The following is a 25,395-nucleotide window of genomic DNA, read 5'->3' on the forward strand; positions in this document are numbered from 1 at the left end:
TAGAAAAGGGAATGACAAGCGATGGTGAAATGGAAGGAAACAGAAACAGTCGTGTTCTGCTGGTGAGACTATAAACTGTCACCATCTGCCTGGTAAGCAACTTGGCAATAATTAGGGGAATTCGTTATCTGCATTCCCTATGGCCCGTTAACCTACTCCTGGGTTATATCCTAGCAAAATGGGGCCCTAAGGAGACAATGTAGGAGGGTGTTTGTACCACTGTTGCTTGAGGGACCAAGGAGCTGAAGGCCACCTAGGTGACCATCACTGTGGGGGCGGGGACTATTTAATTAAAATATGGAAAAAGCACACTGGAAAACACAGCAACATGTAGAAGCGATAAACAACAGGTACATAGGATAGGATAGACTCGTCCATATTCCAGTGCATATACCTAAAAAGTTTACATAGAGTCAAGCAGGCAGAAGAATGGAAGCTGGGACGGTAAATGGAAAGAAAAAATGAATAAAAGTCATTGAACAAAGGGGGCAGCAATCCACATTGGACTCCTGTGCATCCTTGACTGATTTGGACTTTGGTTTCCTCGTCTGAGAAAGGAGCGTGTGCAATCAGTGTCTCAAAAGGACACAGGAAGCACATAAGCTAGCTAACTTGAGGAGAGTTTAGGAAAAGGTCTAGTTACAAGGTGTGGGCACAAGGTAGGGATACCATGAGGGAAAGAAAAGATAGGCCCCAGAGGGAGGGCTAGTCATCGAGAAGCACCTCCCAGCCCAAGGCCTGAGAGAGAGAAAGGCCGAGCTGGAACTGGAACCTTTAGTCCAGGGGCTCATACAGCCCTTGATGACTCCATAGGGAGGGAGCTGCCTTGGATTTTTCTCTCCTCCTTCCTTGAACTCTTTGGCTGGGGCTCCCACTCGCCAAACCCTGCTGTATTGGTCAGGGTTCTCCAGAGAAACAGAACCATCAGGATGTGTGTATATGTATATCCAGGAGAGAGTCCAAAGTCAGTCTTCTGGTAGAATTCCCTCTTGCTCAGGGGAAGTCAGTCTTTTGAGCTCCTCGGACCTTCAGCTGATTGGGTGAGTCCCACCACAGTATGGCGGGAATCTGCTTGACTCAAACTCCACTGATCGAAATGTCAATCTCATCCAAAAACACCCTTACAGAAATATCCAAAATCACGTCTGACCAAATATCTGGGTCCAGCCAAGATGACATAAAATGAACCATCACACCAACAGAAGCCAGAAGGCAAGAGAGTCCTTTGATGCAGCCCAACCAGGTCCACCTTGGGGTACACAAGGCGAGGAGGAGAAGTGTGGAGACTGGGTCTGGAGGGGCAAATTGAGAAAACGTGGCGTGAAAGGTTTAGATCATAACAGAGCTTTCAAACTAGTGGTCCCCAGGGCTGCCTCCAGCCCACAGTTTTTTGTTTTCCCTCTTCCATGTAGTTTAAACTATTATTTGCTTGCTAATATTTAAAATATTTCAGGACATTTCCCATTAAAACTTGGATTTATGCTTCTCTGGGAAAAGAAAATAGCAGATGACCTGGGAATATGGTACCACATTGCTCTCTGGCAACAATTTTTTGGAGTGGTTGTAGTGGAAGAACTTAAATTGGAGGGTGAACTCGCTTGTTTGCCACAGTCCTCATTACTCCTTCATGTGTTACACTGTCTCTGACCTGTCACCTTCCTGGCTTCTGAAGATAAGTGAATCTATGACTCCTGACCTACACGATCTAGAAGGTCCATTTCAGCTTTAGTGGTCACAGATTCTAATGACCTAGAGCAGCACTACACAAAAGAACTTTCTGTGATGATGGAAACGGCCGATGTCTGCCTTGGACAATACAGTAGCCACTTGCTATGAGTGGCTTTTGAGCAACTGAAATGTGGCTGGTTAGAATGGAGATGGGCTGTAAGTAGAAAATGGACACCAGATTTTCAAAACTGAGTACAAACAAGTAAAGGTAAAAATATCTCATTAATAATTTTTTTATGTTGATTACAGTTTAAAGGATTTACTAAGTTGAGTAAAACATTTTATTAAAACTAATTTCACTTTCTTAACTGGCTACTGGACATTTTTTAATTATATATGTAGTTCCCATTCTGTTTCTACTGGCTAGCCCTATCTATCGGGGATGATTTTTAGCCATTTCCCCATCTCAAAACAACAGGGTGGCAGTAACATTCTACGCCCACAGACTGTAAAATGCAATGACTCTAATAGTCTACGGACCTCTGATTCTGATTCTAGAGCTGAGGGCTTGCCACTTCCTCTTCCTGTTTGGTCTTATGGCTCTGAATCCTCTACCCAGAAACTCCCCCTCAACAAAGCTGATTCTATTTTGGTGATTCAGAAGCCCCCTCCGGATGGTGTGGGCCTTGGAGTCAGCCCATCCTTATTTAGGCAGAAGTAAGAAAAGCCAAAATACCGTCTGCCCCTTCTCTTCCTATGCTCCCATCCTCCCAAATCTTACATTTACCGGAGGCCTTTGGAAATAACCAATCAGCTTCTACTGCCAGTGCAGAAACTGGGCAAATGCTAGTGTCTTCCAGGACTGCTCCCCTCTGACCAGCACAACACCCTGAAATTTCCTGTGTGATGGGAGCCTGATCAGGGATCTTGCCCCGTGGGCTTCACAGAGGCCTGCACAGTCAAGTCTGAGCAGCCTGGGCACACTCAGGCAGAGCCATCAGCCCAGGGCAGGAGCATTTATTTATTGTTTATTGGGCACCCTATATATATTATCTCATTGAATCCTCAGACAACCCTAAGAAGTAGGTACTAGTACTCTCATCATAGCAGAGTCCACACAAGTTCAGAGAGGGACAGTGTCTTGCCCAAGGTCACACAGCACACACAGTAAGTGGAAAATCAGGTAACATTGGGCCTTATTTTCAGGGGGCTCCAACCCTTAGCTGGAGCAGAGTAGAAGCTGCCTTTTGTGAAGGGGTCTACACATGGCCATGCACCTCTGTTTCCATCTGGACTGCTGTGCTCTTAACCTTAGCTGGCCAGCCCCACGGGCATGTGCATTTCCTGCTCCTGGTCTACTTGGCGTGCCCAGTTCTTTGCAGACGTGGCACCTGGCCTGGCTTCCTGGAGGGGCTTGTGATCTGGGAATGGTGTTAGGCCTGCTGAGGGCCACAGGTGTCTCATTCAATTGTGTGACTATGAGATTGACACTTCCCCTTTCTGGGCCACAGGACACCCTTTTTTAGGCCTGGGCAAGTGACCCAGGCAACATGTCCTTATAAGGGAAAATGACATGGAGTCTGGTATTGCACTTAAGTGTGCACCCCTAACTGGCCCATCCTGCAGGGTGGAGGGCTGGGTTCACAGGAGAGGCCTCCTGGAAGAGGCAGTCCTACTAGCAGTGATGGGGTGCAGAGATGCTGGGGGAGAAGTGTCTGCTTTCTAGGTAGGGACTGGCATTCAGAACAGCCTAGAAATGTACCTGCGGGGAAATGACTGCAGCCGAGTGTATGCAGGGAATACCTGTATTATTGAGTGCCTACTACGTGCAGTGCCTACTATGTGCAGTGCCAGAAGCATGAGTCTTGTGAATTCTTCCCTCCACATCAGTAGAGCACAGTGGAAGACCAGTCAACTCGAGCAGGGCTGTTGGGTATAAATCCTGGCTCTGCCTCTTACTAGCTGAATGGCTTGGTTAAGGGACTTAACTCTCTGGGTCTCAGTTTTCTGAACTGAAGAATAGAAATGATAATAGTCTCTACCACAAAGGGTTATTGAATGTAAAGATGCAGTGAATTTGAATAGAAACTGTTTCGAAGCGTGTCTGATACATAGCAATAAATGTTAACTGTTATCATGATTACTCTCTTTTAAGAGGAGGAAACTGAGACTGAGAGAGAGATGAGGTCACCTGCCCGAGGTGACCAAGATTACACAGCTAGGGAGGGACAGAACTGTGCTTTGAAGCCAAGTCCACATTGGGCTAATGGCAGGAAGGGAGGTGGAGAGAAAGACCTGAGCCACTGATGGTTGGAGGAGAGTCTTAGCAGAGGTCCAGCTGTCTCCCGTGGGAACCCATCCCCTAAGAGTTGGGATCAGGCTGCCCCTGCAGCACACAATTGTGGAGGGTGAGGGAAAAGGGAAACCCACTGGAGTTCTAGTGCTACACTACCAATAATGAGCCATATGGTTTTCATGAGCCTCAGTTTCCTCCTCTGTGAAATGGGACTAATTCCACCCCTAATATCAGGCTTAGAGACTTTACTTGGAAAAGGCTCTTTCTCTCTGTCTCCTCCCACACCTCCCACCCACTCCTGCCAGCCTGAAGAGGATGAGGCAGCTTGCCCAACCCCTTGGGAGGTGGGTCCAGGCAGGGCGGGACAAGGCGATCAGGAGGGCTTAATTAAGAGCAGAAAAGCAGAAGTGACAGGGTTTCCCAAGTCCTAGAGGACACAATTTCCCCCATTTCCTTTCCACCTGCCATCGCTGCCTAAGACTGCCTGCCTGGATCTGCTGCTATTCAGGAAGCATGAGGGCCGTCTGGAGGACAGCTGAGTACCTCATCAGGACCGGGTAGGTCTGGGGACCTTGGACACTGGGGGCCACAGGCAAGAAAACAGTCAGGCACCATGGGGATGAACAGAGTTCTCAAGCTCTGCCATTCCCTGGCTGCAGAGGATTTCCCTGACTTTGGGTAAATCTTCACCTCTTTGAGCCTCAGTTTCCCCATCTGTAAAATGAGAAGAAGAATAATGTCTGCAAGACTGTTGTGAGAATTGAATGAGCAAATGCATGCACAGGACTTGCTACTGTGCTTGGCTCAGAGTAAGCTCTTAATAAACGGCAGCTAAAATCCTTATCATTGACAACACTTAGCACAAGCCTTGGTATCCAAATGACCTAGAACTGGTTTTCCTTTCCAATATTGTTCATATTAACTATTATTTTAATAGCTACCATGTTCTGAATACCAATTATACAGTAGGAGGGGGTTTAGTCCCAAATTAAAAGGCCTTCAGGGGCTAGGAAGGCCGTATTTCATTATCTCTAATGTCAAGTGGGCCCTCCATACTGCCCACCACGCGTGTCATCTCCCCAGTTCATTTACTTGCCCAGACAACTATTTTACACCTTCTCTTTTATCGTCAAGCTTCCATCACCTCCTCCAGCATCCTCTCCATCAGTGCCGACCTCGCTTCCTGCTATCCTGAGCAAACAGAAGCAAGCATGCTACAGTCAACAAATATTTATGGAACACCCACTACCTGGCAGATGCAATTCTAGGGACCTATCAGTGATCAAAAGAGACCAAGTCCCTGCCTGGAGGATGCGCTAATGACAGATATAATAGCTGACACGGTACTTACTATGTGCCAGACACAACATGACCCTATGAGGTACTGCTTTTATTGCACCATTTGACAGATGAGAAAACTGAGGCACAGAGAGGTTAAGAAACCTGACCAAGATCACACAGATGGTGAGTGGTGCTGTGGGGATTTGAAGCCAGGCAGTCTAGAATCATGCTCTTAACCATTGCTGTGTTCTGTATATCAGATGATGCTGATACGTAAGCGCCCACACATGGCCTGTCCATTCACCATCATCTGTACCCATTTCCTCTGCCTTCCCACCTGCTATTAAGCATGAACGGCCCTTGTGTCTTTCTAAGACCCACCCCACTTTTCGTATTCTCAGTCTCACACCCTGCCACCCACCAGAGATCACTCCAGCGAGCCTCCCCTTCATCAATGTCCCCCTCTTGATTGGATCTCCCACCTGCAGATCTACTGGCATTTCCTCCATCTTAAATGAACTCTCTTTGTCCCATTTTCCCCATCAGCTACTGCTCCATTTCTCTGCACCTTTACCGCAAAAAAAGACTTGAAATAGTTGTCTGCCCTTGTGTCTCACGTTCTTCTCCTGCAGTTTTTCCTGGGCCCACTCTAGTTAGGTTTTGGTCACCAAGCTGCCCTTATCCAAGTCACCAGTGACCTCCACGTGGCTAAATCCAACGCTCATTGCTCAGTCCTCATCTTTCTTGACCCATCAGCAGCATTGGACATATTTGATCACTCCCTTCTTCTTGAAACATTTTATTTACTTGGCTTCCCAAGCACCACATTGCTTGATTTCTTGGTCTCCTTTGCTGGTTCCTCCTCATCTCTCAACCTGTTAACGCTGAAGTGTGAGGGTTCAGTCCTTGGATCGCTTTCCCCCCAGTCAACACCCGGCCTTGTTCTGCTCCATGACTTTAAATGCCATCTATAAACCAACGACACCCAATTCTTTATCTCTGGCCTGATCGCCCTTCTTAATTCCAGATTCGTGTTTCCAACCACATATTCAACAGCTCCACTGAATGGCTAAATTGGCACCTCAAATGTAAGACTTCTGACTGAAGGACTGCACTCCCCGTCCACTCAAACCTGCTTCAACCACAGGATTTTCCATATGAGCTACAACATCTCCATGTTTTCAGTTGCTCAGGCACCGAAACTCCTGGCCATCCCTGACACTCCTTTTTCTCTCACACCCACAGCCAATCAGTCTGTCCGTCTTGTTGGCTCTTCCAACAAAATGTATCTAGCATCCAACCTCTTCTTACCATTCTTCTGCATTCAGTCTTTAGTGTCAGCTCTAGGAGGGCAGGGATTCTTATCTGCTTTATGCATTCCTGTTTTTCCAATGGCTAGCACATAGCAGTGGCTTAGTAAATATCTGTTGAATTAATAAATATAAGGAAAATGGAGTAGAAAAGCTCATCAGAGGTCAACAGATCCACTCTCCTTCCCCCAATTATAGAGGAGACACTGAAGTCCATAAAGAAGGAATGTTCAGAGTCACACAGTGAGCCAGCCAAGTCTATGAATTCAAGGGAATAGTGTCTCTCTTTAGTTCTCTCTCTCTCTCTCATCTCTTTCATCTGTGCTTTTCTCCATAACTCTTTCATTCCCTTGGCCCAGCTGCTCTCACAAAATTGGAATTATGGATGCAAGCATCCTAGACATTCACCCTCAAATCGTCAGGAACTACATGGACTAGACTCTTCCCTGACAACTCCAGTGAGAATAATCCTGAGGGAGGCTCTGATTGGTTCAGCTTAGGTCATGTGGGTTTGGGGTGGGTTCTCTGATTGGCCCACCTGGGAATAGTGTCCACCCCTGTGGCTAAAGGGGTGGAGACTGTTAGCAGCTGAAGGGTTTGTGGGGCAGGGCCATTGGGCAGACCCAACCCCCTACCCTCCTGATAGAGGATTCCCCAATTTCCTTGTGTGCAGGTGGAGATTCTGGCACGTGGGACTCTGCAAGGCCCTTGCCCTGCTGCAGGCTGCCTGGGTTGCCTTCTCTCAGCCTATCCCAGCCAACTGTGGCCAGCTGCTCACCCAGCTCCTCCTGTGTGGTTCCCTGGCTGTGGCTGGGGCATGTCTGGCTCACCACTGGCTGGTGTCCTCACTGTTTTATCCTCTGGGGCCCTCAGCCACGATAGCCACTGTCTGTGGCCTCCTGGTCTTCCTGGGCCTGGGCCTGGTGCCTCCTGCTCGCTGCCTGTTTGCACTCAGTGTGCCTACCCTGGGCACGGAGCAGGGCCGCCGCCTGCTGCTATCCTGGAGTACTGCCACCCTGGCTGTCACTGTGGTGCCCAATGTCTTGGCCAACATGGGTGCAGCTGGGCAGGTGCTGAGGTGTGTCACTGAGGGCTCCCTGGAGAGTCTGCTCAACACCACTCACCAGCTGCACACAGCATCCAGGGCTCTGAGTCCCACCAGCCCAGTGGGCAGCCAAGGCCTGACATTCCAGGTCCAGGGCAACGGCTCCATCTTCCGACTGCACATGCTCAGGGTCACTCAGCAGGTCCTGGAGGACTTCTCGGGCGTAGAGTCCCTGGCCCAGTTAGCAGCACTGGCGACCCAGCGGGTGGTCACAGGGCTCCTTATGCTGGGCCTCCTGGTGGACTCGGCCTGGTACCTCCACTGCTACCTGACTGACCTGTGCTTTGATAACATCTATGCTACACGGCAGTTGGCTCATCAGCTGGAAGAGGCCCGGGCCACACACCTGCTGGCCTCCCCACCAGCCTGGCTGCTCCGGGCCACTTGGCCGAGGCTTTCCCAGGGGGAGCTGCTGAGCTGTCTCCTAAGGCTCGGGCCGCTCACCCTGCTCCTGATGGCCACGGCCGTGACGGTGGCCACGGACCACGTGGCCTTCCTCCTGGCACAGGCAGCCGTGGACTGGGCTCAGAAGCTGCCCGTTGTACCCATCACGCTCACGGTCAAATATGATGTAAGTGGGATGATGGGAAGGCAGACGTAGTCATTGCCTTGAGGGGCGGGGTAGGGTTCCTTACGTCCTCGGGTTGCACTTGAATTTTACTTACCTTCAAGTCCTAGCCCTGGGATAGGCTCTGGGACCCTGAGGCGTCCACAGATGGACTCATTGAATTCCCACCACAGCCTGACGCAGTGGCTTCTGTTTTCACCCCCTAGTTCAGGTGGAAATACTGATATCCAGAGACCTGAAAACAATTCCCCCACCAAAGTCACTCTTTTCACACCTGGCAGCATGTCCTGGCCACCTTTTCCTCACTTGTACAAATCAGATCAATCTTCCTTCCCCTGCAAGGTTATTGTGCATCTTAAAATGTGATAGTCTCTCCAAGTACCTACAGTAAGCCCCACGCCACACAGGACATGTTTAGGAAATACTGGCTGTTATTCATAGCTCCCACCTGTGAGGAGGACGGGAGGAGGGCTCGAGAATGGTCAAGATCAGGAGTTCACCAACTGCGGCCCACGGGCCAAGTCCTGCCAGCTTCCTGGCTTTGTAAATGAAGTTTTACATGCCATGTGTTGGTGTATTGTCTGTCCGTGGCTGCTCTCCAAAGGCAAGGTTGAGTAATGGCAACCGAGACTGTCCGGTCAGCAAAGCCTAAAATATTTACTATTGGAGTAGTTATACATAAAATATTTACTATCTATTTACTCTTGGATATATTTACTATCTCATCAGGGTTTGTGGTTTTTGACATTTTCTTCGGCCACAGATCTTTTTATTTTTAACGGTGAGATCTCACGCAAAAGTCCTTGGCATAAAACATAACGACATGTCATACCCTGAGCTAAAAATATTCTTAGCTAACATTTATTGAGAACTAATTTAATACTAGGAAGATGTTTTTCAAATTGCATAAAGTCAATTTAGGGGGTCATGGTCATCTCTTTTTTTAATGAAATAGAATAGACTAGAAATATATTAGAGTATACTGTAGGTGAGCAGGGCATGTATTGCTTTATGAAATTTTTCTTCGATCGCAATACAATCTATGCTTGGAAGGTGCTACATAATGCACTTCTTACCATAGGTCACAATAAAGAAATGTGGCAGGCCATGTCCCAAGTGTGTTACCTCGTTTACTGTATTTCAACAAACCTAAGAGGCCATTGATTGTAAGTCACCCTATCACTTCATGTCTCATTAGGAACGCAAATGCTGCCAATTAAACCATGATACAATGCCTTCTTGTCATTTAGAACTTTCACTGTATTTACGTACAATAGTTCACTTACTATTTAACATAGATTTATTTTACCATATATTTTGTATGCACGGATAACAAGAAAAATAGCGAAGCTATTGTATGAAGGTTTTCCTAAAACGTCCTCCCACTCAAGCCTGACTCTTCTGAAGGAGTCTGGCTGAGTTGTTGGTATCTGTGGCTTTTCACCCAATATTGTTCTCTGTGCCTTAAAGAGCACTGATGAGACTCCACTATCATTTCCAGAATTTTCTTCCAAGCTGCAGATACCCACTCCACAGTTTGGATGCTGGCACCCTCTGATCCTCTCACAACGCTTGTATCGTCAGAACTGCTGAAAGCAGTTCCGAGTCCTATTGATTTGAAGACACATCCTGGTCTCAAGGTGTTCAAATGGGAAAAAAAAAAAAAGTGAATCCCAGAACTGATGAAATAAGATAACTCATTTAATTGTCACTGTGGTCCTGTCAGATAGGAATTACTGTCCTCACCATTTTACCAATGGAGACACGAAGGCTCAGAGAAGTTAGGGAACTTGCCCAAATTCATCCAACCTGTAAGTGGCAGAACCAGGGCTGCACTGTGACTTTTTGGGGTCTTGGGCATGTCCGCTTTCCTGGACTCCTTTCTCCATAAAAAGAAATGTTAATGATGACGTTGGTATAAACACAAATGCATTAATATTATGTCGTGAAACATAGTTCCAACTTAAAAGTTCCTGTTTAAATTCTGATTTTAAAAGAAAATGAAACATGTTCGTAGGCCCCTAAAAGTATTGTGGTGCCTAGGACTGTGCCTGATGGAGAAGTTGGCTCCTGGGCAGAACCAGGATCCAATCCAAGAAGTCTGGCTCCCAAGTTCAAAGGGTTAACCTCTGACCTGCCTGCCTGTCTAGACACCATTCTTCCTCACTCCATCATACTCCATGGAAATTGTAGAGCCTGAGAAGCGTAGTGGGACCCACCCTGGCTGGGGCTGACCCCTGGGTCGTCATATGTAACCCGTTGCGTGACCTTAGCTTCCCCATCTTAGACTGTGCTTGTTTGATGAAAAAGGCATCTGAAGCATTCACTAAGGGCTCAACAAAGAGTAAATGCCTCCTAAGCATTCACTTGTTTTCTTTAAATTAGAGTAATAATAAAATTACTCTTTAAAGAGTAAATTGTTTGAAGAGTGATATAAATTATTACTCTTCAAAGGGAGTAATAATAAACATGGCACTTGTACGGTGCTTTTTGTTTGGCAAAAACAACAGCCTGTTTCAGACTTCTGATCTCATTTGATTCTCCTCAAACTCCAGAAGGCAAGGGTTACTTCTGTGCCCATTTTGTAGATGACAGAAGGTTAGATTCCTCCAGCCCTGCCAAGTGGCTGTAAGTGGTGAGGGACAGGGAATGGCTGGAGTGTCTGTCTGTTGACTTTGCCTTTTTCTCCTTTATGAAGGCTGCATACACCGTCCTGGGCTTCGTCCCCTTCCTCTTCAATCAGCCGCCTGTAGAGAACCCCTTCCTCTCCACTCACAATTCCTTCCAGTGGGAGCTCCGCTTTACCTCCCCAAGCTGCCCGCTGCTGCCCGCCCAACGCCCCCCCTTGGTTGCCCCCCTGGCGGCGGGGGTCCTGCAGCTCCTGGCTTGTTCCACGGTCCTCCTGGAGACCTATGCCCGCCGCCTTCGGCACACCATTGCAGCTTCCTTCTTCACGGCCCAGGAGGCAAGGAGGGTCCACCACCTTCATGCCCGGCTCCAGCGAAGATATGACAAGCACCGACGCCAGCAGCTGCCTCTGGGGACTTCTTCCTTCTCCCAACATCTGGGCCTACCAGCAAGCACCCAGCGTAGATAGAGAGACCTACTGCATACTGAACACTTAGAACCACAGAGAGACCTGGAGAAGAGGGGCACAGACCTGAGTCGTAACCTTGGCCCTTCTGCTGCCTCCCTGTGTGACCTTGGGTAGGTCACTACACCTCTCTGAGCCTCAGTTTCTACATCTGCATAATGACTGCATAATAACAACGATGTGAGCTACTTTCCACACAGGAATGTGGTAAGAACGGGATGAGATGTTGGACCTGAAAGGCCTCCATAAACAGAAAAGGTTAAGCAAGATGAAGATATGGAAGCGTGGAGATCCGTGATTGCGTGATCCGCTCGCTCTCGCCTCACGGTTCCTCCAGGCCAGGGGGAGTCGCTGAAGGCTCTCACCTGCATTCACTGCTTTACCTCATTAGTGAATACTTCCCATCATGAAGGTGTGTAAGCGCTCCTGGAACTTACTTGTTTGCCTCTGAATCCTCTGAACTTATTGATAGTAATCCAAAATTGTCTTGATCTTATAAATACAGGTATTTATTAAATCTTAAATTAGATCACATTACTCCTTTGCTTCACATTCCTTTAGGGGCTTCAAATCTAGGGTTGCCAGGTTTAGCAAATGAAAATACAGGGCACCTGCTTCAATCTGAATTTCAGATCAACAACAAATATGAGTTTCGTGTCCTTGGGACGTACTATACCTATGCTAAACATACTTAGACTGGCCTGTATTTGTTGTTTATTGGAAATTCAAAGTCCAGGTGAACCTGGACTTTATCTGGCAACTCTATCCCCATCGAAGTTATAATAAATCACAACCCTCTACTCTGTGGGCTTGGTGCTCCTTGTTTTTCCCTCTAGATCGTTCTGTCACCTGCTCCCTTTCACAGGGGTCTGACCTCTGTGAGTCTGTGAGTCGTAACACACCGGCTCCCTTGCCCTATGACAGCTGGACTTAGCCAATGGGAGGCACTGGCAGGTCAGCCAAAGGGGGAGGGGAGAGAGAGGTCGAGATACTGGTTTCTGTAGCCCTCTGGGCTGTTATTGGGCCCAAATCACATTCCATTACCTACAGCCACAGCTCCTGTCTGGCCAATGGCCCCTCTCCCACGGCTATAGTTCCCCTGGGTTCCAGAGGTGTAGCAATTTCCACATAGGAGGAGTTAGTGGGCAGTTGCTTCACAGAATCCATGTCAGAATGAATCTGCTCTACTTAGGCCAGGAGCAGGATGGGTAAGCTATTGGGCCATCATTCAATGGCTGACAATGACAGTTGTACAGGTTGGGCACTGCTCAATTCCAGTGAGCACCAGTCTAAATGGACAGATTCTCTGGAGTTGTGCAGTGTACAGCCTGTGTGAGTATATGAGGCAGACCTTAATGGGAGTGGGGTAGTTCCCCAAAGGAAAATTGAAGTGCTTGTTATCAGAAAAAGACAGTATGGATGTCAGGAGGATCATAACAAAACAAAACAAAAAACCCAACAACAGATGTCCACCACAGATGACCTGACCCAGATCAACAGTGGTGGGAGCCTTCTCCCTGGGCAACAAAGTTCATCCTGGTCGTCAACGTCGGCTGCCCCGTGCTAACACTGTCCCCTACTGGCCACACTGGAAACTGCATTGTCCAATATCTGCTTGCGGATCTGCCTTTTTACATTTTCTTCCTCTTCCCTAGCCTCCCTCCCTCCATCCCACATTTTCTCCTCTCTTCTCCCCTCCCCTCCCTTCTTTCCGCTCCCCTCCCTTTCTTCCTCTCCCTCCCTCTAGACTATCCTGACTAATTCATCATTTCTGGGAACCAGTCCCTGAGCTCCGTGCTGGCCAGGGTTGAGCCCTAGAATTGGGGACCTGGGAAGCTATAGAACTCAGATCCCATCCCCCTCTCTATCACTTTCCCTGTTCCTCCACATCCTTGCAGTATTTTCCCCTCTTTTTTATAAAAACCATTCTTTCAATAAATGTTCATTGGAGCACCACCTGCATGCTGCGATCAGCCTGAGATCACTCACTTTGCCCGAGATTCAGTGCATGGATTTCTTCTCTTCCAAGACCCACTTATGTCACATTGACCAAAGAACTCTGAAGAGAGATGTCCATACATATGTCAAAGTAACTATGAGGTCATAATTAATTTTATTCTAATAGAGCTCACAGGAAAATTATTGGTTGTCTCCCTAAAAGATGTAGACGTTTTAACCCTCAGTACCTGTGAAGGTGACCTCATTTGGAAATAAGTTCTTTGCAGATGATCAAGTTAAGATGAAGTCACTTGGGAGGACCATAATCTATTACAACTGTGTCCTTACAAGCAAAAGGGGTGGAGGAATTTGGACACAGAGACAAAACACATACAAAGGGAAGATGCTGAGAAGACCAGGAAGAACACCATCTCCAAGCCAAGCAATGCCTGAGGCTACAAGGAGCTAGCAGAGAGGCTTGGAACAAATCACCCTGCCAGCCTTCAGAAAACCAACCCTACTGACACGTTGGTTTCAGACTTCTAGCCTCCAGAACTGTGAGAGAATCAATTTCTGCTATTTAAGCAACCCAGTCTGTGGTACTTTTTTACTGCAGTACTATCAAACTACTATGCATGGCAAGATGGTAGAAGGGATGATTTGAGGACAGACAGAAGTTATTGAAACTCTAAAGAACGACTTTAAAAGGAAAATACTTAACATCAAAAATAAAACTTACCTATAAACCTATATCTATAAGTGATGAATATTTAATATTTTTACTCCAGTCTTTTCTTCAGTGCTTATCTCAACGAGGATCTGTGTGTGTGTTCTATCCTCTCTCTTTACACACACACACACACACACACACACACACACACATATTTGAAATTCAAATTCAATTAATAGCTAAGAATGCCTTTATATCCTTTCATTTTACTACTCCATAGAAAAACTATATAGATGCACAAGTGGAAGTCCCTCTTCCTCCTAAACAATCTCATATCCCATGGATTACCATTGTTGCATTTTGGAGAATATCTTTCTAAATTTATAGTCATATGTATTTAAAAGTACGTATCTTTATCTAATCATACTAGAATTATGCTTCATATATTTGTTTGCCTTTTGTCTTATTTCATTTAGGAGAATATTATGGGCATTTTTTATTGCAACATATAAATAACCTTATTCATTCTTAGTGCTTGCACAACATTTCATTGTGTACATGCGCCATGATTTATCTAGTTACTCCCAACCAATGCATATTTAGGTTGTTTCCTTTTTTTTTTCTATTATAAACCATGCTTCAGTGACCATGCTTATAAAAGTATCTGTGTAAATGTAACTGGTATGCTGAAAAATCATATATTGAAAAATAATTTTTTAAAAGCAAATTTTAGTCTACCACCACTCTTTAAGTTTCTTTTTTTTCTTCATTCTCTTATTTTTTTTATTATTTTTTTTAATCTTTAAGTTTCTTTTGAAGAAAGCTCCCACTAGATAAAAATCTCAGCAGCATCCACGGTTTTTTAAAAAGAAAATACTCTTAGGTATCAATAGGCAACTTTTTTTTTTGTATTAATGGTTCATAGCAATCAACCAAGCCCCATCATTAATGCAAAAGCTCTTCAAAGGATCCCTCAGCTAGGGGCGCCGCCGAGGTGCCTTATGGGGAATGTAGTCGGGAAAGGCATCCGACGTGCTTTGGGGAATCCTGGGAAGGGCGCCCGGAAGCCTCCTCTGCGCGTGTGCCCTTCGGGTCTCTACCTGGGCGCTGTTTCCGGTTCTCCAGGCTTTTCCGGCGGGGAGTAAGGCAGTCTCTAGAAGTCCTCGTTTCGGCGTCACCTGGCCGGATGCGAACTCGAGGCGAAGCTGGTGCACCCGCAAGTTAGAGGAAAGTCTGCGGAAGCTCGAGCCTCGGGGCTCGGAGGGAAGGGTGGGGCTGAGCGGAGCTGGCCGCGGTCTGCGGAGGGTGGACTCGGGCTCTCCCCGCGTCCCTCTGGAGGAAGCACCTGAAGCGCGTTTCCCATGGTCCCGCAGAAAGGCGGCGAGGGCCGCGCTGGGCTCCTGACTTGCAGGCCTCATGGCGTGCGCTCTGTGCTTCCCTTTTTTGCCTGAAGAAGGGGCTCTGTGAAGGTGGAAGGTTTGTGCAGCCAAATGGCTGAAATCTGATTCCGGAAGTTCCATTGATGCTCTTGGATCTGCAGCCTGCGGGCTGGGTCGAAAAGTACTAGAACGCAGAAGGGAAGGAATACAACTGTATTATGACAATTACATGTTATATTAGTTATATTAGTTATTTTATACCAAGTCTTTATTAGACGGAAGCTGTGAACTGCAGTTGAAGGGAATGGCCAGGGCGTTGATTTGACTGGAAACAGTGTTCAATGAAGGATTTGAGGGTGGGAGAGAGGAGGTGTTCACAGCGTTGAATGAAGTTTTAAGAGCTTGATGTTTGGGTTCATATCAGGTCCTACGCATGTTATTTAGAGTAACCTTTTTTCCTCATCTGTCAAACGAGCATAGGAATAATACTTGCCTTATAGGGTGGTTCTGAGGTAGAATGAGATGGCGCTTGTGAAGATCAGTGTGTTGCGCTCCCGATAAGTGTCCCCTGCCATCGATGTTACACAGGTTTTTAGATGTCTCACTCAGTACTCAAGACTGTGGCTGGCATTACCACCCCTGTGGGAGCACGCTTAAAAACCTCATGTGCCGAGAGAGAAAGTCATTTACTCCCTGGTGAACGACTTCAGTTTTAAAACAAGGTTTATTTTACTCCTAGTCTCATGGTCTTTATAATATACATTCCCCGCTTCCTACACCCATTGGGTTTTCTCTGGCACAGTGAAGCAGTTCTATATTGTGAAGCTATACATTTTGATAATCAAACTATTTGACCTATTTTCTTAGGTCACAAGGCATAACTGAGTCTTCTAGTTTTTTCCTGCCTTCTGTAGTGTTGTTTCACTCCAAAGCATCTCGATTAGATGTTAGAAAAGGCATTTGCCCCTTGGGACTCCAAGTGTAGGTTCCAACTGATGGAAATGTGGCCCCTACGCCCACCTTGAAACAAAACCAGAAGTAAAAAGCAGAAGGCCCCAGGAACAGGAATCACACCTGGAAGAACGTATTTCGGAACTGAAAATTCACCCTAGAATTTCAGCGTGGAAGCAGAATCCCAGAAAGGAACATCTTCAGGTGTTACTGGGCCAGAATTTTCCTCCCCAGAATGAGCATAGTCTGGGTGGTAACACCATTTTCAGAGACCGTTGATTATTGTAGCTCAGCAAAGTGTTCAACTTTCAGAAGAAAGATATGAGCTGCAATTGAAGAGAATGGGCAGGGTGAAGATTTGACAAGGAAAGACACTTTATTGGAGGATTTGTGAGTGTGTGGGTTGTAAGAAAGGGTACCAGGCATAGCTATGGAAATGATTTCTCATCACCTCCTAAACACACGTCATTCCCTACAACCTCCATTCTATCTCTGTTTATTCTGAGCTGCTCAGACCATGTCCATCACCACACTTGGGATTCACTGCATTACACCGTAACAGAATCACATGACGGAGGTCAAGAGAAGTTGTTTTGAACTATGACTTCTGCCTTATTTTAAAATTAGGACTTAGAAGCTAAATAGCTTATCCAGTCATGAAGTTTGCTAGTGAGAGAGCCAGGAACTGAATTTAGTCTCTTGATTCCCAGGTCAGGGCTCTGTCCTCGACCACATTTAAGTTAAAACACGTTTCTTAGCAAAAGGTCCTCTTGAGAAACTTTAAGTAAGGGAGACCAAAAAGATAAAGATACTAAAGCACTTTTTTCTGAGCTCCTGGATTATCTGATCTCAAGTGGCTAAAATATAGGAAAATAGGTAACTGACATAATATCAACATTTGCCCATGCCAATATTTTAATCCTAAAATCAATTTTAATGCTGCAGTAATATTCTAAATTTTGTATATATTCAGTTTTGTTCACCCAATCTATTATTGGACTCAGGTTATTTTTCATTTTTTCAAAGGCATATATTGACAGTACTTCATAGAGAACAATTGTTTACATTCACTCAGTATGAAAAGTTCTGTGTGACCATTTCAGAATTGTAAATGGACAAGTGGATATTCTATCAACATGTTTCCTGTACCTTCCAGTACCAGATTGGTCAAAGGGCCAGCTTCTTAAGTGGGCCATTTTCTTGGTAGGTAATTGTAAGAGCTGCTATGTTAGCCAGATTTCTCATGATTCCATTTCCCATTCTTCCTTACCCAGCCCTGGGATCACCATTCTTGGCTCTTTTTTTCAAGAGCATCCGAAAATGAACAAATCCCAGGTAAGTTGTTTAGGGATCTACTTACCCGCATTCTATAGTAGATTTCAAAGTGACTTATAGTAGTTTGTACATTCAGATGAAATAGTAGAAATATATAAAATTAAGCATCAGAGAACAGAGAATCAGATCAACACTGGAAAGCTGACATAAATATACAGAAATTGTATGTTCCTATAGGTTTATTCAAATTATGCCAGAAAGGCCCAGACAATATGAGACAGGTCTTACATTGGCCATGAGTATGCTTGTCCTGTTGTTTATATGTGAACATTTTCTTAGGTGATCTTTGAATAAGTGATACAGAGGCCAGTCTTGCCAAAAACAGTTGTGAAAGAAATGTGGTCGTTCTCCAATGACTTTTACATCCAGGCAAAGCACAGTACAGTGATCAAAAACAGAGTTAACATTAATACAGTGCTATTATTATCTGTCTTACTCAAATTTTGCCAGTTGTCCCAACTCATTTCTTTTTCAGGGATTCAATCTAAGATCCCACATTGCATTTGGTTGTTATGTCTCTTTAGCCTCCTGCAATATAGGGCAGTCTTTCTTTGTCTCTCATGGCCTTGATGCTTTATTGGTCACTTGTTTTGTAGGGCTCATTCTAGTTTTCCCTTTTTCTTTTTTATAACTGCTTTGTCTGATGGGGATAAACCCGGTTCTTACTGTCTACATTATATTTACTCGCTTGCTCATTTAGGTATACACATGAGGTAGTTTAAGAATCACTGATTCACATCCCATGTGAAAAACAAGATTCCTAACTAGAGTGTTTTTGTGTACAGTTCTTATCTTTAGCTTTACGGAATGTAGTCAAAATACTCTCCTCCAAAATTATTTTGGTTCTTCATGCTATATACCGTAGCTATGTTATTTCACTGTAATATACAACAAGTCCTTGAATAATACTGTTTTGTTCAACATTGTTTTGTTATATCGTTGATGAAATGCCATAAGAAATTAACAACCTATGAGTGAGTGGTCAACTCCTCTTCCTCCTTATCATGTAGGATTGAGTCTCTCCTTCCCACCCCCACGGGAATGACCTGTGGTCATGTTTCACAGTGGTGTCCTAGTTTTCTTCCCCTCTAATTTGACCTTTAAGCCATTTTCCATTTTTCTAGAGTATGAGACAGCAAGTGTTTCCTTTAAGGACCAGATAATAACTTCTTTTGATTTTGCTGGCCAGAGATTTTGCATGGTCTCTGTCAGATCTACTCAGCACAGCTGTGATAGCATGAAAGCACTCATAGGTAATGTGTAAACACATGGATCTGGCCATTTGGCTCTCTGTGGGCTGGATTTGGCCTAGAGGCTGTAGTTTGCCAACCCTTATTCTGTAGAACATTGCTTCTAAGCTAAAGATTTGATCACAGAATGCCAGTCCTTGCTAACAAATAGCTCTTTATGGATTTCCATTATTCACAACAGTGGTCTCCAAAGGGAAGGATAGGGAGCACCCCAGGAATCCCTGGGACTTCTGTTCACACTGGTATTTTGGCTAAAAGAATGAGAAAGCAATTCAGTTTTATTGATACTAATATGTAGCTTAAAGTAACTCAGATACATTATAATTTCTAAGCAAAAGTATGTGGTAGTTGTAGGTACATGCATATTTTACTGATGTGTTGTACCATCCAAAAAATTTCAAGACTGTTAATTATAGAAAAAAGTCCCTCTTTTCTCTGCCCCCATCCAGCTCCTCATTATCCTTTCATACCAAGATATATGTAGTGCTCTGAACTTTCCATGTGTGTTTTATACCTGCGTGTATTTCTTGATGCTCACATCCCTCTATCAACACACTATTGATGTTTCAGGAATAAAAGTATTACCCCCTCAGAGAAGACGGATAATAGAAAGTGGAACCAGCTTTCTCCTTTTGAGATTCACCTTTTATCTTGTACATATGTCCATCATTGCTCTTTACTGAAGATACATATTTCTATTTATGCCACCCTATCGAATGTACACTCCTTGAGCGTCATGCATTGCATGTGAGTTAGTCATCTGAGAAATTAGAATAGTTCTAGGGACATGGTATAAGCTCAGTACATTTTTAAAAATTAATTTTAAAAAATGAACACAGTGACAGGATATTTCTAATTTTTTACCCTCCCGTAAAGTATCTCTTTATAGCTCCATCAGCCATGACAGCAGTCTCCTTATAGTTGATGTTCCTGTGTATTTTATGTCACTAAATTCTAATTACTTCAGATTAAACATACTCTTTCAGAGATCGGTTTCATTCAGTGACCTGACTGAGCTCCTAGGAGGAGTGGTAGCACCTGGACCCTGCCAGAGGCTCCTGTGATGTGATGTGATGTGATGTGATGTGATGCTAGAGAACTATAGCAGCTAGTCTAAGTGGGTGAGTACCGTTTCCCTGTGTAACTGCCAAAAGCATGCATTTGCTGTGTCACAGAAACATGTGGGATTTAAGTATTTAGCTTTACGCATCAGGGGAGCAAGATGATTAAAATCCTTTTAGGCAGTAGAAGTGTGTGTGTGTGTGTGTGTGTGTGTGTGTGTGTGTGTGTGTGTGTATGTATATACGTGTACTCACTGCCATTCCCCCACCTTTCCTGAAATGTTCTAACTTTAGTGACATTGATAGAATCTTCATTGCACAGTTTCTGAAGCTGTACTTACTTCATCCTTCAGAATCCTTGAGTCTAAAGAGCTTGGTTCACGTTCTTTATTATTCCCCACTAACAGGGTATCTATCGTGTTAGGAAACCAAATGTGATCTTCAAATTGGAGCAGGGAGAAGAACCATGAATAGTGGAGGAATTCTCAACCCTGAACTACTCAGGTGAGTAAGTGATAACTGAGGAGGTGGAAACAGTGGAAATGAGAGTTCCAAGGTGGTTAGTGTTCATAGTTGGCATCTTTGTAATGTTTCTCAGGAATCTCTTTTTATAGGCCCCAGACCTTTGAAAGTAATTGATGATTACCTGTCATGCTATAAATACCTAAAACATATTGTCCTGAATAAATGTACTCCTTCTTTAATTAAAACTTATAAAGCTTTTTGACACTAAGTTACGTCTCCCTAGAGTCTAGTCCCTCCCTCACTACACCTTGGACTTTATTTCTGTGGCATTCCCTGTTGCCTACCTGACCCCCTCCCCATTGTCACAGCCTTGTTATATCTTCAGACATTCATAGATCTGTCTTAAAAAAAATAAATCTTGCTTGATTTGCATGCTATGTCTAGCTACCTCCCAATTTTATCTCCATCCTGTAACTGAAAAATCACTCAGTTTCACTTTCTATTCTCAGCCCCACCAGGGTGGGGACTAGGGTGAGGCAAACAAGGCACCATGGGAACAAACTTAAGAAGACAGTCACTCTCAGGGTCATGCAGGTGCCCTAGGCCTGGTTGGTGCTTGCATCACCCTAGTCCCCGTCCTGCTCAACCCACTTTCTCCTTTTTATCTGTGCAGATCCCAAAGTTCTCAGGTCATTACCAAAATATCAGATGCACTCCTCCTCCCTCCTCCTTGTTTCTTTATAATACTGACCTCTGAAATTCATTTCTCCTTGTCTCATTGTCTCACTGTCTTTCTCTAAGTGCTTCCTTGACACTTGCAGTATACTTTGTGCTTACTGTTCCCTGTGACTATTTTACTTTTTCCTTGTCAAAGGTACTTGTATTCTTTGCTAGTTTCCTCTTCTTTTCATGCTATTAAATAGGCCAGTGTAGGTGGATTGCTTTTCTTTTCTTTTCTTTTTGTTTCCTCCCAAATCAACCATGTAGGAGATATTTATACTTGAAATTTTCTTAATCCTAAAAGGCTGGGCCTGAAGTCCAGTCCCCCCAACAAAGCATTTGTAAGGTATTCTCATTTCATAGTAAAATGTGTAAAGGCTCACAAGTTATTGTTAATTGCGCTCCTTCCTAGAAGTTGATGATGTCTTAGAGAAGGACAAGGAAATCCAAGGCAAACATTTGAGGCAAATTGTATTCTTCAACAATAAAACACTGATTATAGAGAGAGTTAATATGTTGGGGAAGACTAATCTAGGCATGAATATTGTTCCCTCAAGAAAAATAACCTATAAATATGATCCATGTGGAAACAATTTAAAAACTAATTCAGAAGTAATTGTTGCAAAGAAAAGCTATTTTTTAAAGGTTTCGTAAATATAGTGGATGTGGGAAACCACTACATTCTACAGTTAGAAATATCATTCTGGAATGAAAAAATACAAATAAAATCCAATTAGGAAAGCCAGAAATCAAAATGAAGATCTTATTCTGCACCAGATCATTCATACTTCGAAACAACCTTTTGAATATGATAAATGTGGGAAAACCTTCAAAAGGGCAATCCTCATTACACAGAAGCGGGTACATTCTGAAAGGAAACCAAATGAATGTAATGAATGTATTATAGGAAAACCTTTTCTAAGAGGTCCACCCTCATCCTACATCACAGAATTCATACAGGGAGAAACCCTATGTTTGTAATGATTGTAGGAAAACTTTTCATGTAAAGACAAGCCTCACTTGACACCAAAGAATTCAACTGGAGAGAGACCCTGTGGATGCAAAGAATGTGGGGAGAGCTTCACTGACAAATAGCCTTCATCGTACATCAGAAAATCCATACAGGGGAGAAATTCTATGAGCTTAATGAATGTGGAAAGACCTTTTTCAGAAGTCAGCCCTCACTGAGCTACATTACAGGTCGCACATGGAGAAGAAACCTTATGAATGCAAGGGATGTGAGAACGCCTTCATCCAGAAATCTTACCTTGCTATTCATCAAAGAACTCACAGAAGAGGGAAACCAAATGAATGTAAGGAATGTGGGAAAACCTGTGAGGCAGCTCTCAATGTGTATTGAAGGACTCCTACAGGAGAGAAACCCGATGAACGCTGTCAATGTAGAAAATTTTTATATATTAAATCAGCCCACGTTGCACATCAGATAACTAATAGAGGAGAGAGATCTTATGTATGAAATGAATGTGGAAAATTTTTCTGCTGTAAGTCAACAGTCTATACATCAAAGAACACAGGAGAGAAATGTGTGTTTAATAAATATGGTAGAACATTCATGATGAAGTCAAACCACATGAGAGAATGCACACAAAGGAGAATCTTTATGAGTGTAATGAACATGAACATGCCATCGGCAAAAACCCAACACCTTGTTGAACATCAGAGAACTATATGGGAGAGACCATATGAAAGTAACAAATGTGAGAGAACCTGCTGCCAAAAGGCAGCCCTCACTCACCATCAGAGAACACACACAGAAGCGGATCCTGCGAGTGTAGTATATGTGGGAAAACCTGCCGGAAGTTCTCCTTCATTGAACATTAGCGAATTCACATCATGGAGAAGCTATGAATGTAATGAGTGTGGGAAATCCTGCCATCAGTTAGCCTTCAGAGTACATTGGAGAAGTCACACAAGAGAGAAACCCTTTGAGGGTATCAAGTGTGGGAAAACCTAACAGTTGTAGACTCACACTGAACATCAGAAAATACATGCGGGAAAAACCATGTGACTGACAAATGTGAGAAAACATGTATTTTGTCACAAATCAAACTTCATCTTATATCAGAAAACTCATAAAGAGTGAATTCCAAGAAAGCAATGACCAAAAGAACACAAATCAAATAGTTTACACAAGGCTAACCCTACATAAGCACAGAAGAGTGAAATCTTATCAATTAATATGAAAAACTTTTCTGCCATAAATCAACCCTCACTCTAATAGAGAACTCACACAGGAAAAAAATAAAAGTGTATTTAATAAATGTGGTATAACATTCAGTGTGAACTGTGGAAACATTCAACATTTCTGACATGCTAAGTATGCTTCCTTTTTAAAATAATGAGACAAGCATTATTTAAATTAAATTAATTGATTTCTCTTGACATTGTTACTTGACAGTGTATGTTGCAAGGTATGAAGATCTAACCTCTCTTGGTTCCAAATCAACACCAATTTTTCCTGCGATAATTGAATACAATTTCCCAGTTTTAAATTCCCAGATTAGACAGGTTGGTTTTTGTCTTTTAACTGTCTGCACAGTTTAGTAACAGACTCCGATCCCTTTATCTGCAGAGGTAGCATTAAGAGAACTAACCATGTTACTCCATCCTCTTCTCACAGTGGGTATACCCCAGATGGGCGTTAGATAAAGCTGAGCTAATGAAAGCCCTTCCTAAGACCTTTATAATGGGAGAGGGACATAAGTTAGCTAATGTGTGATCCTGAAGCTTCCAGCAGCCACGTTAAAAAACAGCAATTGCAGTAGGGGGAAACATGCAGAGGTAAGCATATTTGAGCAGCAAAGAGAAGTCTGATAGTGTTTGTCTCCCTGTTAGTAGTTCCTGATATCCTGTTCTATCAGTAGTTTGCTTATGTCAACTAACAGGCTTTCAATTTTTTTTTCTAATCAACATGTCCATAGAAGTGTTCTTTAGAATTCACTTACTAAATTCTGAGAAAAGAAAAAGGCCTCTGTAATGCCAATTAGAATTACGTTATATTTATATATGTAGTAAGTCAGGATTGCCATTCAGTTCGTAGGAAATGTTTTCGCTTCAAATCCTGATTTCCATGAGTGGGACTTTTCCCTAAACCCATTCCTGGCCTCTGCCACATTATACATTCCACCCCAAGGAAAATCAAGTGGGTTTATCTAATTGGTGAAATTGGCATCTGTATATGTGTTTGTGTGCGTGCGTATGTGTGTGTGTGTGTGTATACTATATGTGAACATATACATATGTATAAATGTATGTATTTGTGTTTGTGTGTGTGTATGTGTGTGTGTGTGTACCAGTCTTGCTCTTTTCCTGTGAAACTTATTCCTAGTCTCTTCAAAGGTTTGGTTGCTCTTATGAATGGGATTTTATTATCTTTCACTTTAAAACTGTAATCTTTACTGATGGAGTTTAAAAAAACAATTTTTGTAACAAATTCTCTACATTTATCCCTCCATTTTAACATTTTACTTGTCCTTGTAAAATTCATTGTTTTTTATGATGAAACTGGTGGATTGCTTTGCATTTTTTCGATATTTTAAGACATTACATACAGGGTGTATTAGTTTTCTGGGGTGCTGTAACAAAGCATCACAAACTGGGTGGTTCAGAACAACAGAATTCTGTTGTGTTAGAGTTCTGAAGGCTAGAAGTCTGAGAACAAGGTGTTAACAGGCCTCTACTCCCTGCTGAAGGTGCTAGGAAAGACTCTGTGCCAGCCCTGTCTCCTACTGATAGGCCCATGGCTTGTGGCAGCGTAACTCCAGTCTTCACATGGCATTCTCGTTGTGTGCGTGTGTCCAAATCTCCATGGTACTCGATAAGGATACTAGTCATATTGGATTAGTGGCTCACTACTCCGTTATGACCTCATCTTAATTAATTACACTTGCAACAGTCTGTTTCCAAATAAGGTTACATCCTGTGGCCAAATAAGATTACATCCTGTGGTACTAGGGGTTAGAACTTGAACATCAATTTTTGGGAGACACAAGTCAACCCATAACACAGTAATGTATTAGTTATCTCTTGCTGTGTAACAAATCACCCCAAAACTTAGCAACTTAAAGACTTCAATAAACATTTGTGAGCTCAGTTTCTGTGGTTCAGGAATCTGGAAATGACTTGCCTGGGTGGTTCCAGCTGCAGATTTTCCATAAGTTTGTAATCAAGATGTTGATAAGACTGCAGTCATTTAAAGACTTAGGGTGAAGGATCCACTTCCACAGTGGCTCTCACATGGCTGTTAGGAGGATGCCTCAGTTCCTCATCACATGGACTCTGCT

General features: G+C 43.8%; 1 protein-coding gene and 1 long non-coding RNA gene across 5 annotated transcripts; both read left to right on the forward strand.

Annotated features, from left to right (window-relative positions):
- The first annotated feature begins 4,396 nt into the window (after window positions 1-4,396).
- On the forward strand, window positions 4,397-11,625 carry OCSTAMP (osteoclast stimulatory transmembrane protein). Its single transcript, XM_033095230.1, has 3 exons — window positions 4,397-4,521; window positions 7,229-8,231; window positions 10,927-11,625. The coding sequence occupies exons 1-3, from the start codon at window positions 4,478-4,480 to the stop codon at window positions 11,323-11,325; spliced, it is 1,446 nt and encodes a 481-aa protein (XP_032951121.1). The 5' UTR covers window positions 4,397-4,477; the 3' UTR covers window positions 11,326-11,625.
- Window positions 11,626-15,057: 3,432 nt separating this feature from the next.
- LOC117015656 (uncharacterized) lies at window positions 15,058-24,254 on the forward strand. 4 transcript variants are annotated; one of them, XR_004421767.1, is made up of 5 exons: window positions 15,058-15,406; window positions 17,364-17,595; window positions 19,832-19,966; window positions 20,314-20,410; window positions 22,082-24,254. It is a non-coding gene; the product is annotated as an uncharacterized LOC117015656 (long non-coding RNA). The 4 variants fall into 4 exon arrangements; XR_004421765.1 differs by having other exon boundaries at window positions 15,058-17,463; window positions 17,570-17,595; window positions 22,082-24,253; XR_004421768.1 differs by having other exon boundaries at window positions 17,535-17,595; window positions 22,082-24,253.
- The last annotated feature ends 1,141 nt before the right edge of the window (window positions 24,255-25,395 follow it).

The sequence above is a fragment of the Rhinolophus ferrumequinum genome, chromosome 23 (genome assembly GCF_004115265.2).
Source record: "Rhinolophus ferrumequinum isolate MPI-CBG mRhiFer1 chromosome 23, mRhiFer1_v1.p, whole genome shotgun sequence".
NCBI classification, from domain to species: domain Eukaryota; kingdom Metazoa; phylum Chordata; class Mammalia; order Chiroptera; family Rhinolophidae; genus Rhinolophus; species Rhinolophus ferrumequinum.